The 21,679-nt window shown below is 46.5% G+C and overlaps 1 protein-coding gene across 1 annotated transcript; it reads left to right on the top strand.

Annotated features, from left to right (window-relative positions):
* The first annotated feature begins 7,718 nt into the window (after window positions 1-7,718).
* Window positions 7,719-21,642, top strand: LOC308574165 (cryptochrome-1-like). Its single transcript, XM_081171706.1, has 11 exons — window positions 7,719-7,901; window positions 11,344-11,623; window positions 11,926-12,120; window positions 12,333-12,451; window positions 13,854-14,008; window positions 15,082-15,222; window positions 15,926-16,093; window positions 16,786-16,926; window positions 18,107-18,258; window positions 18,825-19,054; window positions 20,816-21,642. Exons 2-11 carry the CDS (start codon window positions 11,409-11,411, stop codon window positions 20,890-20,892), a joined length of 1,593 nt encoding a protein of 530 aa, XP_081027832.1. The 5' UTR covers window positions 7,719-7,901; window positions 11,344-11,408; the 3' UTR covers window positions 20,893-21,642.
* Window positions 21,643-21,679: the final 37 nt, after the last annotated feature.

Raw genomic sequence — 21,679 nt, 5'->3', positions numbered from 1 at the left:
CTAAGCCCAAAGGGAGGCAAGAATTTGCTTCAGCTCACATTGTTAATGGCAGAGCAAAAGCTATGCGTGTGTCATTCTCAATCAGTCTACCTTCAGGACTGATTTTAGAACCCTCTTATATCAGGCCACATGGTCACTGGAGGTGGCCCCATCATGCAAACATGACTATCCACACAGGGACCATCTATTTTTGTTTTTTTTCCCCTGATACTGGATTTTAAGTTACAGTTACATCTTTTAAAACAGCTGTCAGTATATCACACTGTATTCCACTTGCCTTCCAAAGGAACACGTGGCTCTCCCCACATAGCGGGTTAGGTTGAGACTGCTGATCCAAAGTAATCAGTAATTTTTACGGTAATTACAATCCTGCTTTCCCTTGTACCAGCTTACCTTGACTTCAGTAAGGCCTTTGAAAAGGTCCCCCATGATATTATTGCAAAACAACTAGTAAAATGTGGGCTAGACAAAGCTACTGTTAGGTGGATTTGTAATTGGTTGATGGGCTGAACCCAAAGAGTGCTCATCAGTGGCTCACCTTCATCCTGGAAAAAAATGACTACTGGGGTTCCACAAGGTTCTGTCCTGGGCCTGGTGCTATTCAATATTTTTATAAATGATTTGGATGATGGAATAGAGGGTGTGCTAATCAAATTTGCAAATGACTGCAAACTGGGAGGGGTTGCTAATACACCAGAGGACAGGGTCAGAATTCAAAATGACCTGAATAGCCTAGAGAGCTGGGCCAAAACCAACAATATGGAGTTCAATAGGGAGAAATGTAAGGTACTGCACCTGGATAGAAAAAGTGAAATGCACAGGTGGGGGACACTTGGCTTGACAACAGTACCTGTGAAAGGGATCTGGGAGTCTTAGTCGACCACAAGCTGAATATGAGTCAACAGTGTGATGTGGCAGCTAAGAATGCCAATGCAATTCTGGGCTGCATCAATAGGAGTATAGTGTCTAGATCAAGTGAAGGAATGCTACCACACTATTCTGGTTGGTTGGTCAGACCACACCTGAAATACTGTGTCCAGTTGAAGAAGGATATTGTCAAGTTGGAGCATGTCAAGAGGAGGGTGACCAAAATGTAAAAGGTCTGGAATTCAAGCCCTATGAGGAGAGACTTAGGGAGCTGGATTTGTTTAATCTAGAGAAGAGAAGATTAAGGAGTGACATGATAGCCATGTTTAAATATTTGAAGGGATGTCATGTTGAAGAGGGAGCAAGCTTGTTTTCTGCTGTTCTAGAGACTAGGATGCAGAATAATGGATGCAAACTATAGGAAAAGAGATTCCACCTGGGCGTGGTAATCCAGTCAGGGAAAAAGGGAGGCATACTATGTTTAGGGCACCGTTTCCAGCCCCTTCCCCTTTTCGGGGTGAGCATAGTGGATCCTAAAAAGGGCTGCTCAGTCATGGATACAGCTGCTGAGCTGCTCAACGGCCTCATTCCTTGAGTCAGAACGACTGACCGCCCATGTGTCGGTTCATGACTAGGGGCTTCACATTCCTGCCACAGTAGCCATTTAGTGATGGCCATGGGGGGAGGGTTTGGGGGGGTTGGGTTTGGTTTTTGGAAGACGCCTGTGCGTGAATTTGTTTTATGTGTGTAGATTAGTGCACGCTGACCAACGCACAGTCTTCGCAGTAGGGCTCTGTTCTGATGGCATGAGTAGTCACGACAAACTGGTGGATCCTATCTGCTGCAGCCTTCATCCGCCTTCAGAGCCGTTGTAACACACTGCTTGTTATCACCCGCCTGTTCCGCCGTTGAGGACTTCTTGGATCATTCTTTGTCTAACTCCTTCCCTGTTATGTACTAAGCTTGAATCCTAGAACAATAGGCAAGTAGGATCCTAGAATGCAAGAACTGATTGGCTTGCAGGAAAAGACCATTCAGGCTCCAGGAGGGAAGCAGAATCAGCTAGTCAGACGGGACTCATTGTGTAAATAATGTATATAAAAGCCTGAGGTTTGGGGGGGGAATTCAATCACTGTTTTACAAGCTGCAATAAAGAGCATGAAATCACTAAAGGACTCTGAGCATATTTAATTTTCTTTGACCTTACCACCTTGGGTGACCCTGCTGGGAGTACGAGATTCCCAATGGCTTCACTCACAAGGGTCATAGGAATGTGCAAGCCCACTCACCATGACAAGTGAGAGAACTGAGATAGATTGCACCGAGCCCTGGTTCTCATTAGACAAAGCGTTCCACCAAAAAGGCTCTGGCTCTGGTTGAGGACAGCTGGATATGTTTTGGGCCAGGGACCACCAGTAGGTTGCTGTTAGATGAGCGTCACACTCATGGGGGGTGTATTGGAAGATAATTCCCACAGATAAGAAAGGTCACAGACTGTTTAGGGCTTTAAAGATTAGCACCAAAACATTGAACCTGATTCGATACTCCACCTGGAGCCAATCCAGCTGATGAACAACCAACTGAATGTGGGCTCTCCACAAAGTCCAAGTAAGAACTCATGCATCTGCATTTTAGACCATTTGGAGTTTCTGGAGCAGTCTCAAGGGTAGCCCTGCATCTATCTCTCTCACTCTCTCTCTCTCTATCACATTTATACCCTGCACTCCCCGGCTCAGGTGTACAGCAAGTTAAAGTAGTCTAGTCTGCAGGTGACCACTGCATGGATCACCATGGCTAGGTTGGAAAGGGACAGGTACGGTACAGATCTCCTAACCTGACATAGATTCAAAAATTCCAGTTTGGCTACATTTGTGACCAATGCCTCCATAGAGACAGAAGCATCCAGGATCACACCGGGACTCCTGATAGCGGCTACAGGTGACTATTCCGCCCCATTAAGAGCTGGGAGCTGGCAAACCAAACTGAAATTATTATGGCCCAGCCATTGGACGCCCATCTTTAATGGATAGAGATTCAGCCGACTCCGTTTCCTCCATCCCAGCACACCCACCTAAAAATTGGCCAATATATCCAGGGTAGCATATGGCAGTAGATCCATGATGTTTGTGGTCAGATCTGTGGTTTTGTACAAGATATTTGAATAAAGGGTGAATTTGGGGTTCCCCAATGCAAAAAGTGTGATGATCCATGAGGATCCGTGCTTCAAAACCACGTTTTTGAGCCATGGAGTGGCCAGGAAGCTGTGGATCCGTGTTTTTTGTGGTGCAGGCTGTGCCCATGGCCATGATGTGTGATTTGACGGTGAGTTTGGGTTGGCCAATGGAAAATGCATGAGGATCCATAAGGATCCATGCTTTGAAATCACGTTTTTGGGCCACGGTATGGCCAGGAACCCGTGGATCCGAGTTTTTTGTGGTGCAAGCTGTGTCCCATGGCATGAAGTGTGATTTGACAGTGATTTAGGGGTGGCCCAGTGCAAAAAGTGTGAGGATCCACGAGGATCCGTGCTTCAAAACTACATTTTTGGGCTACGGTGTCGCCAGGAAGCCATGGATCCATGATTTTTTTGGTGCAGGTTGTGCCCCTGGCCATGATGTGTGTTTTGATGGTGAGTTTGGGCTGATCTAGTGCAAAAAGCGTGAGAATCAATGAGGATCCGTGCTTCAAAACCATGTTTTTGGTCCACGGTGTTGCCAGGAAGCCGTGGATCCGAGTTTTTTGTTGTGCAGGCTGTGCCCCTTGGTATGATATGTGTTTTGACAGTGAGTTTGGGTTGGCCCAATGCAAAAAGCATGAGGATCCATGAGGATACGTGCTTCAAAACCACGTTTTTGGGCCATGGTGTTGCCAGGAAGCCATGGATCCGTGATTTCTGTGGTGTAGGTTGTGCCCCTGGCCATGATGTGTAATTTGATGGTGAATTTGGGCTGATCTAGTGCAAAAAGCATGAGGATCCATGAGGATCCGTGGTTCAAAACCATGTTTTTGGGCCACGGTATGACCAGGAAGCCGTGGATCCGTGATTTTTGTGGTGGATTCTGTGCCCCTGGCCATGATGCTTGATCCGATGGTGATTTTGGGCTGGTCTTGTGCAAAAATCAACAGGATCCATGAGGATCCATGCTTTGGAACCACGTTTTTGGGCCACGGTATGGCCAGGCAGGCGTGGATCCGAGTTTTTTGTGGTGTAGGCTGTGCCCCTTGGTATGATATGTGATTTGACAGTGGGTTTGGGTTGGCCCAATGCAAAAAGCGTGAGGATCCATGAGGATCCGTGCTTCAAAACAACGTTTTTGGGCCACGGTATGGCCAGGAAGCCGTGGATCCTATTTTTTTGTGGTGCAAGTTGTATCCCTGGCCATGATGTGTGATTTGACGGTGAATTTGGGCTGATCTAGTGCAAAAAGCGTGAGGATCCATGAGGATCCGTGCTTCAAAACCACATTTTTGGGCCACAGTATGACCAGGAAGCCATGGATCCATGATTTTTGTGGTGCAGGCTGTGCCCCTGGGCATGATGTGTGATTCATCAGTGTGTTTGGGTTGGCCCAATGCGAAAAGTGTGAGGATCCATGAGGATCCGTGCTTCAAAACCACGTTTTTGGGCAGTGGTATGAACAGGAAGCTGTGGATGCTAGATTTCTTTGGTGCAAGTGGTATCCCTGGACATGATGTGTGATTTGACAGTGAGTTTGGGCTGGCCCAATGCAAAAATGTGAGGATCCATGAGGATCTGTGGTTCGGAACCACGTTTTTGGGCCACAGTATGGCCAGGAAGCCGTGGATCCGTGATTTTTGTGGTGGATGCTGTGCCCCTGGCCATGAAGTTTGATCTGATGATGACTTTGGGCTGATCTTGTGCAAAAATCATGAAGATCCATGGGAATCCATGCTTCAAAACCACGTTTTTGGGCCACGGTATGGCCAGGCAGGCATGCATCCGAGTTTTTTGTGGTGGATGTTGTGCCCCTGGCCATGATATGTGATTTGACAGGGAGTTTGGGTTGGCCCAATGCAAAAAGCGTGAGGATCCATGAGGATCCGTGCTTCGGAACCACGTTTTTGGGCCATGGAGTGGCCAGGAAGCCGTGGATCCGAGTTTTTTGTGGTGTAAGCTATGCCCCTGGGAATGATGTGTGATTTGATGGTGAGTTTGGGCTGATCTAGTGCAAAAAGCGTGAGGATCCATGAGGATCCGTGCTTCGAAACCACGTTTTTGGGCCACGGTATGGTCAGGAATCCGTGGATCCGAGTTTTCTGTGGTGCAGGCTGTGCCCCTGGGAATGATGTGTGATTTGATGGTGAGTTTGGGCTGATCTAGTGCAAAAAGCGTGAGGATCCATGAGGATCCGTGCTCCAAAACCACGTTTTTGGGCCATGGAATGGCCAGGAAGCTGTGGATCCGAGTTTTTTGTGGTGCAGGCAGTGCCCCTGGACATGATGTGTGATTTGACAGTGAGTTTGGGTTGGCCCAATGCAAAAAGAGTGAGGATCCATGAGGATCTGTGCTTCAAAACCACGTTTTTGGGCCACGGTTTCGCCAGGAAGCTATGGATCCGTGATTTTTGTGGTGCATGCTGTGCCTCTGGACATGATGTGTGATTTGACGGTGAGTTTGGGTTGATCTAGTGCAAAAAGCGTGAGGATCCATGAGGATCCATGCTTTGGAACCACGTTTTTGGGCAATGGAGTGGCCAGGAAGCCGTGGATCTGAGTTTTTTGTGGTGCAGGCAGTGCCCCTGGACATGATGTGTGATTTGACGGTGAGTTTGGGGTGGCCCAATGCAAAAAGCGTGAGGATCCATGAGGATCCGTGCTTCGGAACCACGTTTTTGGGCCTTGGAGTGGCCAGGAAGCCGTGGATCCGAGTTTTCTGTGGTGCAGGCTCTGCCCCTGGACATGATGTGTGATTTGACGGTGAGTTTGGGTTGGCCCAATGCAAAAAGCGTGAGGATCCATGAGGATCCGTGCTTCAAAACCACGTTTTTGGGCCACGGTATGGTCAGTAAGCCGTGGATCCGTGATTTTTGTGGTGCAGGCTGTGCCTCTGGACATGATGTGTGATTTGACGGTGAGTTTGGGATGGCCCGATGCAAAAAGCGTGAGGATCCATGAGGATCTGTGGTTCGGAACCAAGTTTTTGGGCCACGGTTTCGCCAGGAAGTCGTGGATCTGTGATTTTTGTGTTGCATGCTGTGCCCATGGCCATGATGTTTGATCTGATGGTGACTTTGGGCTGATCTAGTGCAAAAATCATGAGGATTCATGAGGATCCGTGCTTCGGAACCACGTTTTTGGGCCAGGGCGTGGCCAGGCAGGTGTGGATCCGAGTTTTTTGTGGTGTAGGCTGTGCCCCTTACTATGATATGTGATTTGACAGTGAGTTTGGGTTGGCCCGATGCAGAAAGCGTGTGGATCCATGAAGATCCGTTCTTGAAAACCACGTTTTTGGGCCACGGTTTCGCCAGGAAGCCGTGGATCCGTGATTTTTGTGGTGGATGCTGTGCCCATGGCCATGATCTTTGATCTGATGGTGACTTTGGGCTGATCTAGTGGAAAAATCATGAGGATCCATGAGGATCCGTGTTTTTTAACCATGTTTTTGCGCCCCTGCGCCCCCCCGAAACAGTGGATGCGTGATTTTTTTGATGCTTTCTACAGAGTAAGACATGGTCTACAATATCATGGTGGTTTTATTTAATTTGAATGAAAAAATCATATGAATTCATGAGGATCCGTGTAGATCCGCCTTTTACCTTTTTCCATAATAATAATAATAATAATAATAATAATAATAATAATAATAATAATAATAATTTATACCCCGCCCTCCCCAGCCAAGACCAGGCTCAGGGCGGCTAACGCCCGATATAAAACAAATTGATTGAAATACAACTTAAAAACAAGATTAAAATACAAGATTAAAACATTAAAATATTAAAATATAGCCTCATTCAATGGAAACTCAAATAAAAAACTTTTTGGGGCATGAAAACGTCAAGTCTTCACCAAGGCTAACTTTCCAAACTGGTCCAAATTTTTTAAGGAAAAAATCCAGAGGGGAAAAAACAAAACAAAACTGAAAAGCGATGCATTTCAATCGCCTTTCACCCCGCCTTCTTTTTGGGAGTAGCATTTTAAAGCTCCTCTGGCATCCCTCCGCCCCCTTTTTCGGTGGTTAAGTGCAACCGGTTGCCGCGCATCTTTAATCAGAAGTACGTTCCAATGAGGCCAAATGGACCGGCTCCGATGTGTGCTTCGGGCTGCAGCTGCAAAGTCTGCAGCGGTGAAAAGAAATGGCAATCCTATTTTGTCTAGCAAATGGAAAAGAGTAAATTCCATTCCAGGGTGTCATTACAAGTGATCATCTAACTCCCCCCCCCACAAACCCCCCCCCCCCATTGCATTCAAAAAACACGGGCTCTCTTTCACACGAGACGTTGCGGCTGCAAGTCTGCAGGGGAGATTAAGGAGTACAAAAAAAGTATTGGGTGTATACAGTGGTATATTTCCTAGTAAAGCGGTTTAAGATCAAGCTGGTAAGGCTACGATCCAGAGCACGCTTACCGAGAACTAAGGCTCCATTGAACTCAGCGGGATGTACTGTCGCGTCACTGTGCCTAGGACTGGGGCATAACCCCGATTTGCACGGCACGTGTGAATACTACTCATGCCCGATGACTCTCGAGTAACGGGCGGGAGCTCCGTTTCTTTAAACCAACCCAGAGAGATCGAGTATGCGGGTGGGGCGAGGCTGCAGTAGCAGGAAGTCACGCCCCAGAGTGACAGCGCGCAGTTGTGTAACTTCTCGGATGCTGTGAGGTTGGGCATCACTAAGTTACGCAAGTATAACCGGTTTGCAAGAGCCGAAGTGGGGTCGCAGAGAGTGGAGAAGAAGTTATAAATAGCTCTTTATATGATTTTTCTCCTCTGCCTGGAAGAATCAAGGTGGACTAACGCTGCATGCCTACTCACCTCTGAATCCTACTGAGTTCCATAGATCTTACTCCCAGGTAAGTGGAGATAGGCTGGCAACCTGAGGCTGGTTGGACACGTGTTGCAGTTGCGGAATAAGCTAGCTGAGTGCTGTACTGTTTCAGACTGAAGGTGGGGAATGCCCCTTTTAGCAGCTGTTCCCCACAGCAGACGCTGCAATCTTCCAGCAGTTTGACTTCGAGGGGAAAGGCACACTCCTCCATTGTCTCCCCAGAGGAGGGATGCAACAGCAAAACCTTTATTAAGGGGGGGGGGAGCCTCTCAGCTCTAGCTCAGCTCTTTCCCTGATGCTTTTGTCTTGCAGGAATTTATTATTAAATGGGTAAAGGTAAAGGGACCCCTGACCATTAGGTCCAGTCGTGGCCGACCCTGGGGTTGCGGCGCTCGTCTTGCTTTACTGGCCGAGGGACCTTGCGTACGGCTTCTGGCGAACCAGAGCAGTGCACGGAAACGCCGTTTACCTTCCCGCCGGAGTGGTGCCTATTTATCTACTTGCACTTTCATGTGCTTTTGAACTGCTAGGCCGCCAGGAGCAGGGACGAGCAACGGGAGCCCACCCCGTCACGGGGATTTGAACCGCCGACCTTCTGATCGGCAAGTCCTAGGCTCTGTGGTTTAACCCACAGCGCCACCCGCGTCCCATTAAATGTGTAGAAATATATTTAAAAATGATTTCTCTGCACACTCACAGTCTGAAGTTGTACATGTCCAGAATTCTACTCCCTCATTTCTTTCAAGGAAAGGGAGTCTTAGCTCTGGGGTAAAGCACTTGGTTTGCCTGTCCAGATTCCAAGAGTTCTGTCTGAAGCCCTGGATATTTGCTGCTAGTCATTGTGGATAATATTGAACTAGGAAGCTGACTTATTGATATTGGTCCATTAGTAAAGGTAAAGGGACCCCTGACCATTAGATCCAGTCGTGGCCGACTCTGGGGTTGCGGCACTCATCTTGCTTTATTGGCTGAGGGAGCCGCCGTACGGCTTCCGGGTCATGTGGCCAGCCTGACTAAGCCGCTTCTGGCAAACCAGAGCAGCACACGGAAACGCCGTTTACCTTCCCGCTGGAGTGGTACCTATTTATCTACTTGCGCTTTTTGGTGTGCTTTCGAACTGCTAGGTTGGCAGGAGCAGGGACTGAGCGACAGGAGCTCACCTCATTGCGGGGATTCGAACCGCCAACCTTCTGATCGGCAAGTCCTAGGCTCTCTGGTTTAATCCACAGCGCCACCCGCGTCCCTTATTGGTCCATTAGCTCAGTACTATTTACACTGACTGGCAGCTGCTCTCCAGGGTTTCAAGATGGGTTTTCTCCCATCCTTACCTGGAGATGCCCAGGATTGAACCTGGGACCTTCTGCCTGTGAGGTCGATGCTTTAACCACTGAGCAATGGCCCTTCCTTGACCTAACCAGGGCAGTGACAAAGGCTTTACATCCTCATAAGAATCCTGTGTAGAATAGCTCTGAGTGTGTTGCATAAGGGTCAAGTGTAAAACAAGATTTTGAACTTGTGGAAGATAGATGATTTAGACGCACAATTGCTGTTGGTGTTGTGTAAGCAGCAGATCCATTTTACATTGCTGCGTGCATTGCTTTGTTAATGCTTGCATAAGACTGAAGGAGGGTTTTGCATGCTGAATGTGGGCTGCCACTGGTTTGCCAAAAACAAGAGCCTGCACATGCTGGATCATGCACAACTGCCTCCCCGTAGGCTGATGGCAGTAGAGGCGCTTGCTGGAATATTGAGATTTGGTTAATTAATTTGCGCTCTACAACTGTGAATCCAGCTGCACACAACCTGAAGCTTCGAGGCTACTGTGTACGATGCATATACTGCTATTTATTTTTTCAGTGTCCTAAGGATTGTTTTCAACTGGCTTCCTCCCTGTATCTGCAATGCAGAAGTATTTTAAAAAATAAACATTTATTAGTATTCCAATATTACTCAAAATAGCTCAAATATAGCCATATCAATTAATTTGCAATGCAAAGTATTGTCCGCATGCAGCATTGCTTTAAATTTATACTTCATTTAAAGTTGGAGCTCTTGTATTTCTCCATTTAAAACATTCGCCCATTTCAAAGTAGTGCAAAATATGTGCAAGTGCATTTTTAAGGCAGTAATTCTACACCCATCCACCTGGGAGCAAACCCCATTGAACCTATTGACACATACCTCTGGGTGGACATATTGCACTGTCTTATATTTTTTTTGGGGGGGGAACCCCACTGGAGTCTAGTCTTGAAGGAGATGAAGCTTAGCTTTCACATCTTTTTACTGCACGTGGAAGATCATCCTTTTGTACTTTATGTTAATCAGACATACTGATTGGCCTCCTATTTTGGTGCTCACAGCAAACAGATTAAACCTGCTAATTCATCCACAAGCATTGGCTGAAAGGGTTGGGAAAATCCACTCTTTGATCAACCAGATTGTGAACATGGGCAAAGTGAGGCAGCCACCCTGGGCAAATGCTTGCCAGAGTCCCGTGCTGACCAGGATTCATTTGAAACCAGGGTTGTAGCAAGTTTGAAACCCTAATTAAGAGAGATCTGGGTTAACCTGCATCGTGACTGACATCAGAGCAGACAGTGAATAGAGGGCAGAATTTGAGATGGAGCATGGGAACCTGGAAATTCCTCGCTTCAGAACTCTTTTAACCATAGTGGTACCTTGGTTCTCAAACTTAATCTGTTCCAAAAGTCCATTCCAAAACCAAAGCTTTCCAAAACCAAGGTGCGCTTTCCCGTAGAAAGTAATGCAAAATGGATTAATCCGTTCCAGACTTTTAAAAACAACTCCTAAAACAGCAATTTAACAGGAATTTTACTGTCTAACGAGACCATTGATCCATAAAATGAAAGCAGTAAGCAATGTACTACAGTCACACAATCAATCAATCAGTAGCTGAACGGGGTTCCACAAAGTCATAAAAACAAAACAAAAGAGTCACAAAAAATAAATAGCAAAAACAGACAGACCTCAGTGTAACACTCAAATCGGAAGCGTAACACTCAAAACGGAGCACATGCAGCTTCTGAAAAAAGTTCGCAAACCAGAACGCTTACTTCCCAGTTTGCAGTGTTTGGGTTCCAAGTTGTTTGAGTACCAAGGCATTTGAGAACCAAGGTACCACTGTATTGTCTTTTAGTGCCTCAGAGTACGTGCCTTTGAGTTTGCCCATCTGAAATGTCTACAAGTTATATCCATGTGTTTCCCTAAATGTTTATTTAGTGGGGGTTGAGTGAGGTCAACCTTCGTGGCAGGACAGGGAACTTGTGGCCCTCTAGATGTTGGGTCATATTGCATCACCAACGGTCCATGGCCAATGGTCAGGGATGATTGGAGTTGTAACTCAGAAACACTTGGAAGACCACAGGTTCCCCATCTCTGCCAAATGAGATAGCTCGTGTACCACTGTCTTTGTGAAAAAGTAAAAATATTCTCCCGTTCCCACCTAGCTTTTTCCTGCTTGTACACTGCTCCTCATACAAAGTAGGGAGAAACAGGCTGGTGACGCAACAGAATGACGAAGATTTCGATCCACTGGTTCCGCAAGGCACTTCGCCTCCATGATAACCCTGCCTTGCTAGCAGCTATGAAGGACAGTGCTGAGGTCTACCCTATCTTCATCCTTGACCCCTGGTTCCCAAAGAATATGCGGGTCAGCGTTAACCGCTGGAGATTCCTGGTTGAATCTCTGCGAGATCTGGACGAGAGCCTCAAGAAGCTCAACTCAAGGCAAGTACTGGATGGGACAGTTTTCAAAATACACCAGGGAGGTTGACGGGGCCATTTCTACAGCACTTTCCCCAAACCTGAATGGTTTTCTATGGAGAGGCCAAATGGGGAGGCGTTGGGGGTCAAATTGGCCTACTAGAATGCAGGTGCAAAAACTACAATTCTGGCACACAGTGCTCTCTGTCAGTTTGCCATACTGTCCCTCCCAGATCCTAGTCCTCTCTGTCTTGACCTCAGAAACTCACCTAGTCTTTGGCGCTTTCTTGGTTTTTGAGCACTCAAAGGTTGTGGTGTCTCCTCAGGCTGTTTGTAGTTCGTGGCAGTCCTGCAGAGGCATTCCCAGAACTATTTAAGAAGTGGAAGGTCACCCTGCTCACATTTGAAGTCGACACAGAACCTTATGCGAGGCGCCGTGATGCTGAGGTGGTGAGGGTGGCAGCTGAACATGGAGTCCAAGTTGTTCAGAAAGTGTCCCACACTTTGTACGACACTGAAAGGTGGGTACAAAGAGCAAAGGCCACAACAATTTTGCATGCATTTCTGGAATCCACCAGATAAAAGTTTCTTAGAGATTATTATTATTATTAACTACATATATCAGTCATTTTTATTTTTATTTTTTACAAAAAGGAACTCCAAGTAACTTCCAAAGGAAAACAAAATCCATTGCTGGACATTCCTGATAATGTATTGTCATAATTTCCAACAGAATCATAATTGAGAACAACGGCAAGGCACCTCTGACTTACACTCGGCTGCAGACGGTCTTGGCTTCTCTAGGTCCTCCAAAACGGCCAGTTCCAGCTCCTAGCTTGGAAAACATGAAGGGTGAGTACGAGTCTCTCTGGACTTCGGGATGCAGGCAATGGGTTTTTCTGGGTTCTGACAAGTACTGTGGGCCCTTTGGAGTGTGTGAGAGAGCTGTGACTTGGATAGAAATGCTGTGGGCTAATCTGCCTTCCTGGGGCGGGTGGCCTAAGGACCCCTGACCATTAGGTCCAGCCGTGACCGACTCTGGGGTTGCGGCACTCATCTCGCTTTATTGGCCGAGGGAGCCAGTGTACAACTTCCGGGTCATGTGGCCAGCATGACTAAGCTGCTTCTGGCGAACCAGAGCAGCACACAGAAACGCCGTTTACCTTCCCGCCGCAGCGGTACCTATTTATCTACTTGCACTTTGATGTGCTTTCGAACTGCTAGGTTGGTAGGAGCAGGGACCAAGCAAAGGGAGCTCACCCCGTCGCAGGGATTCGAACCCCGACCTTCTGATCAGCAAGTCCTAGGCTCTGTGGTTTAACCCACAGCATCACCCACATCCCTGATGGGTGGCCTACCCACACCCAATTGACAATTTTCAGTGCTTATGTTTGTTCTTGGCAGCAGTTCATGGTTAGCAAGGGAAGAGCTTAACCATAAGCCTAACCATGGGTGGTGATGATGATGATGATAATTTTATTATTTATACACAATCTATCTGGCTGGGTTTCGCTAGCCACTCTGGGCGGCTTACAGCACATGCTGTGATGACATGCTAAGATTTGGCTGAGCAAAGCATGAGGAGTAAAATAGAACAGAGAGGAGCAAAGGGGTTGTGAACAACTCTCCTGGAATCCACGTTTGCATAGGCCCAGTAAGCCATAGTTGGTTCACTGTGTTGTGGAGATCAGGCCAGTGAACAGCACATCACAAGGGTGCTTAGCTAATCAGATCTGGCAGCTGCTGAAGGCAAATAATACTGAGCCAAAGTGACAATGAATGGACAAATATTTTGCCATTGTATTACAAAAAATACTGAAAAGAGGTGCGTGATTTACAGCAGTCAAAAAAGTTAGCAAAAAAGGTACAGTGGTACCTCAGGTTACAGACACTTCAGGTTACAGACGCTTCAGTTACAGACTCCATTAACCCAGAAATAGTAACTCGGGTTAAGAACTTTACCTCAGGAGGAGAACAGAAATCGCATGGCGGCAGCAGGAGGCCCCATTAGCTAAAGTGGTACCTCAGGTTAAGAACAGTTTCAGGTTAAGAACGGACCTCCAGAACAAATTAAGTTCTTAACCCAAGGTACCACTGTACTTTGACTTGGCCTTGTTATGAATAATTAGATAAGTTCTTACATTGAGTCATCGGGGTTTAAGAGAGGCAAGATTTGGGCACAGGCAGCCAGACAAACCAGAGATGCAGTGTTTCGTACAAGCTTTGAATCTGTTGGATCAATGTTCTAACCTAGAGTGCAGCACACCTGTCACAGAGGACCATGATAAGGAGTATGGTATCCCTTCTCTTGAGGAACTGGGGCAGGATCCAAAGACAGCTGGCCCCCACCTTTATCCAGGAGGAGAATCTGAGGCCATTGCTCGGCTGGACTTGTATATGAAGAGAACGGTACAGTGACTGAAATGTCTGTGGCTTTTGCCCGACAGACTTTGCTTCACTGGTGGGGAGTCTCTGGCCTGGTGGCCAGATTTGGCTAGGGTTGCCATACGTCCAGAATTTCCCAGACATACCTGGAATACTGCAAGTGGGAAGCAGTGTCCGGGTGGAAATTACAAAAAAAAAAAGTGTCCAGGAAAATCCAGATGTATGGCAACCCATGTCGGCAACGTCGTTTTGGGCAATTTTCTTTTAGAATAGCTCAAAAACTTCTTTTTTACTCAACAAATTTGGGCAAAACTTAAAAAAAACCCTCAACTTTGAAAAAGAAAGAAAAAGAAAGAGATCTGTCTGTTTTTTCATTGTCTGAAATATGGCAATCCTAGATTTGGCCTGCAAGACCATTTCCTCCCAAGCCGTGCCAATGTGCCCCGCATCTGAAGATGGGACCCCAGAGACTGCCACCTTCCATATTTTCCTCCCTGCATGGCCTGAACATTACCTGAAGCTGTGCTCCAGATTCATTGACCCTGGAAAACATGAGTGGTGATAGCTAGTGCTATGGCCTCTTCGGTTGTTACACCCACCCTGTGGGACACATTGCGAAGTGTGAAATGTTGGGCCCATTCGCTGTGGTCTTAGGCAGCTAGTTAAAAGCATGGCTGTTTGTAACTTGCCTGTGTGATCAGACTGCTGCCTGATTTTGGCTGCTGTGGCTCTGTATTGGCTTCATTGGGTGTTTTGGGTTTTGCTACAGTTATTGGCTATTTTGGCTTTTGCTACAGTCAACATTTGTGATTTTAATGGGGATTGTTATGTTTGGTTTGTAAGCTTCCTTGAGTTCCTTTGAAAACTCAGCGGGGTATGCATTTTAAAAATGAGCAAATAAAATTACAGGGACAACAGAACAGGATGTTCTTGGTGCCTAAAATATAGTAAAGAAAGCAACTGGCATATACAAGGCACAGAACTGCCCAATGCAGGGCCGACGCCAAAAAGCCCTCTTGCCTGAAAGCCACAAGGCAGCCCTTTGGACATATCTAGCTTCTCAAAACTATGCGTTGTTTTTCCCTTTTTCTTTACAGTCATGGGTATGCAATTTTAAGAAGCCTGACACATCCCCCAATTCTTTGACTCCTAGCACTACGGTCCTCAGCCCCTATGTCAAATTTGGGTGCCTGTCTGTACGGATGTTCTGGTGGAAGCTGACTGAAATCTACCAGGGGGTAAGAAGAGGAGCTTTTTTTATTCTACAGTTGTCCTATAATCACAGAATACTGTCTGTTTTCATTGGTACAACTGCTGGATACTTTCTGTTCCATTTCAGAAATCTGTAGGCCATGGACTTAGATAAGGTGGTTCCGTTGCGTATATGCTGCTTGCAGATTTCCTCAGAAAGACTTTTTTTATCTGTCCCAGACCAAGGCTGTCAAAACTCTGATATAAAGAGTATGTAAACTGATGCCATCAGAGTTGCTGTGACAAATCTACATGGCTAGGGCGTCTGTTACACTAGAGGCAATCAGCCACCCAAGGCAAGGTGGACTGAAAAAGCTACCTGCAATATTTAATTGGACCATATTCATGGATACTGTGCAGGTGGGACCTTAGACGGCTACATTTAGAAGCTCCTCTTTTTTTAACAGCTAAGTTGCGTGATCAGCAGAGTCACATAGTGCTGCTCTTGTTAGATTGTACCACTGAACATCACTCTGTGATTCTGATCATGTAGCTTAAGTATACTGCAGTAAATGTGTCCTCTTCTGACTCTCTGAAAGAGTGGTCCTCCAGCTGTTGTTGGACTACCAACTTGCATGATCTCCAGCCAGCATGACTAGTGGTCAGGGGTGGTGGGAGCTGTGCTCTACGGCCCTGCTCTAAAACAATCCAAAGAATAACTACTGTTCCTTCTCTACTGTGCTTCTCTAGAGGAAACACTCTGACCCACCAGTATCTCTGCACGGGCAACTCCTGTGGCGGGAGTTTTTCTACACGGCAGGAGCTGGGATCCCCAACTTTGACAAGATGGAGGGCAATCCAGTTTGTGTGCAGGTGGACTGGGATGACAACAAGGAGCATCTCAAAGCCTGGCGTGAGGCATGTTCTGTTTGGCAAAGTTCACAATCTACCCAAATATTTGCAAATTAAGCAATCTACTCCTTTGCCACCAGGGCCAAACATATTATCCACACTTATATGCACTTGACTGTTCATAGCACTGTAAAAAAAAGGTAAAAGGTAAAGGACCCCTGGACAGTTAAGTCCAGTCAAAGGCAATTATGGGGTTGCGGCGCTCATCTCGCTTTCAGACCAAGGGAGTGGTGTTTGTCCACAGACAGCTTTTCCAGGTCATGTGGCCAGCATGACTAAAACGCTTCTGGTGCAATGGGACACTGTGACAGAAACCAGAGTGCACAGAAATGCTGCTTATCTTCCCACCACAGTGGTACCTATTTATCTACTTGCACTGGCGTGCTTTCGAACTGCTAGGTTGGCAGAAGCTGGGACAGAGCAACGGGAGCTCACCCCATCGCGGGGATTCAAACCGCCAACCTTCTGATCAGCAAGCCCAAGAGGCTCAGTGGTTTAGACCACAGCGCCACCCGCGTCCCAATATAGCACTGTAGACCAATGGGACTAGTGGCATTTATGTTTTCAAGAACATTGCTATATATAATACACACCGCTTAAGTTTTCCTTGAGTGAAGAACTGGAAAAATAGAAATGAAAATAGGAGTGGGATAGTGTTAAGGGAAAACCTGAGCTTCCTCTTCCTTTCTTGCTGCCAGGGCCGGACAGGCTACCCCTTTATAGATGCCATTATGATGCAGCTGCGCACAGAGGGCTGGATCCATCATTTGGCACGGCATGCAGTGGCTTGCTTCCTGACGCGAGGAGACCTCTGGATATCCTGGGAGGAAGGGCAAAAGGTGAAGGCAGGTTGGGAGTTCATCATGAAAGCTGCAGAGTTCAGAACGTTCTCCGTAGCCAGAGGAAAGCTGGATTTATTGGCAGGTCCATAGCTAGTTAATGGATGAATTTTAGGTTGCCCCTGAGCACACACTCCATTCAAAACTGGGAGATCTCCCCCCTTGCGCCATTCCTAGTTCTCAGGACAAAAACACCATTGTATTTTCAAGATTCCCAGTTGCCTTGCACTGTAACACCCTCCTTCCCAAGCAACATACTTAAGTTGTCCTGCATGTTTATTTTGCATACAGAGTACAGTGGTACCTCTGGTTACGTACTTAATTTGTTCCGGAGGTCCGTTCTTAACCTGAAACTGTTCTTAACCTGAAGCACCACTTTAGTTATGGGGCCTGCCGCTGCGCTGCCAGAGCACGATTTCTGTTCTCATCCTGAAGCAAAGTTCTTAACCCAAGGTACTACTTCTGTTCTCACCCTGAAGCAAAGTTCTTACCCAAGGTACTATTTCTGGGTCTGTAACCTGAAGCGTATGTAACCTGAGGTACCACTGCAGATGGAAACCTCTGACTTATTGCATGACAGGAACAGGCTAATATACAAAAGGTTAGGAGTCCTATCCATTGCCTGCCAACTATTGGCATGTAGACCCCAGAACATGGGTAGGCAAACTAAGGCCCGGGGGCCGGATCCAGCCCAATTGCCTTCTAAATCTGGCCCGCGGATGGTCCGGGAATCAGTGTGTTTTTACACGAGTAGAATGTGTCCTTTTATTTAAATGCATCTCTGGGTTATTTGTGGGGCATAGGAATTCGTTCATCCCACCAATATAGTCCGGCCCCCCATGAGGTCTGAGGGACAGTGGACCGGCCCCCTGCTGAAAAAGTTTGCTGACCCCTGCCCCAGAACGCTGCCTGTGAGGGTAGGCAGCCCTCAGGTTGAAAAAGTTTGCCGCCTCTTGCCTTATGGCTTCCTCCTTTCTGCATTGTGGAATACATGGTAGGGGTTCATTGTCCCTTTAAGGGGAGTCAGACTACTGTCCCCTCTGTCCCCTATTACACCAGAAGCGTAGTTAAAATATAATGTTACAAAAAGCTTGTAGAGCATGAGGAAGCTATGACTATTGGACTGGACTTCTTTGCGGTTCCCAAAAGGTGTTCGTTTTCCAAACTGCTCCTATTTCAGGTCTTTGAAGAACTGCTCCTTGATGCCGATTGGTCCTTGAATGCCGGTAACTGGCAGTGGCTTTCTGCAAGTGCCTTTTTCCACCAGTTCTTCCGTGTCTACTCACCAATTGCCTTTGGCAAGAAGACAGACAAAAATGGAGAGTATATAAAGTAGGTGTAATAATATTGTATCGCTGCACTTAAAACAAGCATTAAGTTATCTGGCAGAGTTTATGTTTACTGCTGGGAACAGTAACCGTGTCTATGAATGTGATTACAGGAAAGCTATTACAGGATTGGTGAGAATCTCTTTTTAGCTTTGCCTGTGCCTAAGAGGCAACTGGTATAAGTGCAGGAGTGATCTGGCTGATTTTCAGGTCTCTACAATCTGTAATTTCAGAATGCTTTGACATCGCCATGCTTAAAAAATTAATCCAAATTCTGCACTGAGAAAAAGAATTTTGCTATATGCATAGAGCAAAAAGTGCATTACTTTGTCTAATTTCAGTTTTTCTTATCATTAGCAAGGTGCTATTCTCTGAACTACTAAAAGTATTATTCAACCACTTCTCTGACTTCTGAGAGCAAAGTGGTTGTACCCTGTTCCAGTGCAGACTTGGACCTAAGAATATTGATTTTAACTCTGCAAAGCATCGGGCTGTCATACGATGCCACTAAGCCCTGAGCCTTTTCCCGTACACACCTGACTTCCTCCTTTATCATTACAACCTACGCAGGAAGTACCTCCCCTTCCTCAAGAAGTTTCCAAGTGACTACATTTATGAGCCTTGGAAAGCACCACGGAGCGTGCAGGAGCGTGCAGGCTGCATCATTGGTGAAGACTATCCCAAGCCCATCGTTGCTCACGAAGAAGTGCGGAAAAAGAATCTTGAACGGATGAAGGCAGCGTATGCACGGCGATCACCGAGTGCAGCTGCCAAAGGGCAGGATGAAACAAGTAAAAAAGGTAAGCTTGTCAAAACAAGAGTGCTGTTATGGCTTTGGGGTACCTGTACAGGAGGGACGCGGGTGGCGCTGTGGGTTAAACCACAGAGCCTAGGACTTGCCGATCAGAAGGTTGGTGGTTCAAATCCCTGCGACGGGGTGAGCTCCCGTTGCTTGGTCCCTACTACTGCCAACCTAGCAGTTCGAAAGCACGTCAAAGTGCAAGTGGATAAATAGGTACCGCTCCGGCGGGAAGGTAAACGACGTTTCCGTGCGCTGCTCTGGTTGGCCAGAAGCGGCTTAGTCATGCTGGCCACATGACCCGGAAGCTGTACGCCGGCTCCCTCAGCCAGTAAAGCGAGATGAGCACCATGATCCAGAAGCTCCCTCAGCCAATAAAGCGAGATGAGCACCACAACTCCAGTCGGCCATAACTGGACCTAACGGTCAGGGGTCCCTTTACCTTTACAGGTAATGGCCTCAGCACAGTGCCCTGTCACAACCCATCTTTCCAATCTCAGCTGGCAGAGAATTCAGTGGCCACGTTGCTCACCAGGGCATGTAACACCAATATTAGCCCAACTGCATTGGCTGTCAGTCGGTTTCCAGGCCCAATTCAAAGTGCTGGTTTTGACCTATAAAGCCTTCAATGGCTCAGGACTGCAATACCTCAAGTACTGCCTCTCCCCATATGAACTGAACTTGACTGACCTGGACCTAGCAATCATCATCTGAGGTCCTTGTTTGTGTGCCCCCTCAGTGAGAGGTCCAGAGGGTAGCAACACGAGAACAGGACATTTTTGTTGTGGCTCAGTTTGTGAAATGCTCTCTCCCCAGGGAGGCTCGCCTGGTACCATTATTATATATCTAGGCGCCAGTCAAAAACTTCCCTCTATACCCAGGCCTTTATCTATGGACTTTTAGAGTAGGTGGGATGTTTTAAATGTTAATTTCCCCCTCCCCACACCTTGGTTTTAATGTATCTATGTGGGTTCTTTGTTTTTAAGTTGCTTTGGGTTGTTTTGGGCAAGATAAAATGACTAACAAGTTTAATTAATAATAATCTTGAATTACTGCGGTTCTCAAACATCTAAGACTGGTGACATCCATCAACACTTTTAGGCTAAATTCTAATACCCCAAAGAACTGGATTTTTTTTAATTGTGAAAAGGAATTAGCCACCTTTCAAGGAGGCAGGTCTCCATGTTAATGCAGGAATTGTTGTTTAGGAGAAAGGTTGTGAGCAGTGAGAAATAGTGAGGCAACCTCAGAGGGCATGCAGTTAGTTTGCATTGGGTAGAATGGAATTAACTCTGTCCAACCCGGAGATGTAGTGCAATGATCTGCCCTAACAGAGGCCAGCTGGAAGCCAGAGCAGTTAATCATGCAGAAACACAACAGCAGCCTATGAGTGGATGCTTTGAACTCATTGACCTTTAAGTTCATACAGTTCCTTGGTGCATGGCACACTGAGGTCTTGCAGCTGAGTGTGGGTATTAGAATTAATGGTCTTTCCCCCCCAAGATACAGGTTAGATTCCAGCAGAGTGACAGAAACAGTAATTTAATTCTGATCTTCAAGCAGCCCTATGTCAAATTTTGGAGCTTCATTTGAGGGAAGCTGGATCTCAGCGGTTGGCATCAAGCCATGAACACAGAGGGATCTAAATGGAAAATGGGGAACAGGGGCCTTATGGCAGAAGGCGGTTAGGATCAAGTAAAAGCCAGGCTGTACATTGAAAAGTGCTACACACAAATCAACTTGGATTGTTTCTTTCTTTTAGATGCCAACCAGAAGCGGCCGAAGGCTCTGTTGAAGGCTGAAGTGCGATCAAAGAAAGTGAAGATCAAAAGCACCTAAAAGTGGCTTATGTTGAAAACTATGGCTTAAAACTAAAAAACCCAAAACAATACCCACAGTATAATAACTTTTCAAAATGATAGAAGTGGTGGAGAATGGCTAAGCTAAATACTACCCGTATCATACTCTGCCTCTGGAAAGCAAGCGTGACTAGGGAGAAAGTGAGGTCACACAACTCAACAGGGTTTCCATGCTTATCTTCTATGGTGCCGGGGGGGGGGGGGGGGAGACACCTCTGGCCAAATTTGGTCTGGCAGGGTAGCCTCAATATGGCCTGCAAGACCATTCGCTCAAGCCCATCCAACACCTGATCTTAAAGTGAGTTTCCAATTGTTCATTTGCTGGAGTACAGCATGCTTCCGCTGACGGGTGCTGGGAGTGTGGCTTGTTCCAACAGCACAAAGCTACTAAACTGCTTCTAAAGGCAAAGCTTGTTTCTTCTGTTTTACCAACGGTTTCAATGCAAACCAACCACTTCATGCTACTGAACTACAGGAAGAGTTTTGTGTTTTTTTTTTTAAAAAAAGCATGTAAATTTTAATATACCATATCCCCCTGCATCCTAAACTACTATTCTCCCAGGACAGGTATATCTTGTGGATTTTCAGATTAAGTGACAGAAAGGAACAGCTACTGAGAAGACACGCTAGACTGCTTTCAAGTGACAATTTTTAAATTATGAATTCACTTGGCATTTAGGGGGCTGGAAAGGTAACTTGCAATATTCTAAAATAAAATTGCTCAAAACAATTATCTTGTATTCACAACTCTCTCCATTACCTTGTGA

Source organism: Podarcis bocagei (assembly GCF_964188305.1).
Source record: "Podarcis bocagei genome assembly, chromosome: 15".
NCBI lineage: Eukaryota > Metazoa > Chordata > Lepidosauria > Squamata > Lacertidae > Podarcis > Podarcis bocagei.
The sequence above is the reverse complement of the archived record's forward strand: the minus strand, read 5'-3'. Positions and strand labels throughout refer to the sequence as shown.

Excerpts from the sequence above, each read along its gene's own strand:
- LOC308574165 (XM_081171706.1), top strand. The coding sequence starts at position 11,409 with ATGACGAAGATTTCGATCCACTGGTTCCGCAAGGCACTTCGCCTCCAT. Across the intron at positions 15,223-15,925 it reads TGACTGAAATCTACCAGGGG|AGGAAACACTCTGACCCACC; the intron begins GTAAGAAGAGGA and ends GTGCTTCTCTAG. Across the intron at positions 16,927-18,106 it reads CCTGGGAGGAAGGGCAAAAG|GTCTTTGAAGAACTGCTCCT; the intron begins GTGAAGGCAGGT and ends CTCCTATTTCAG.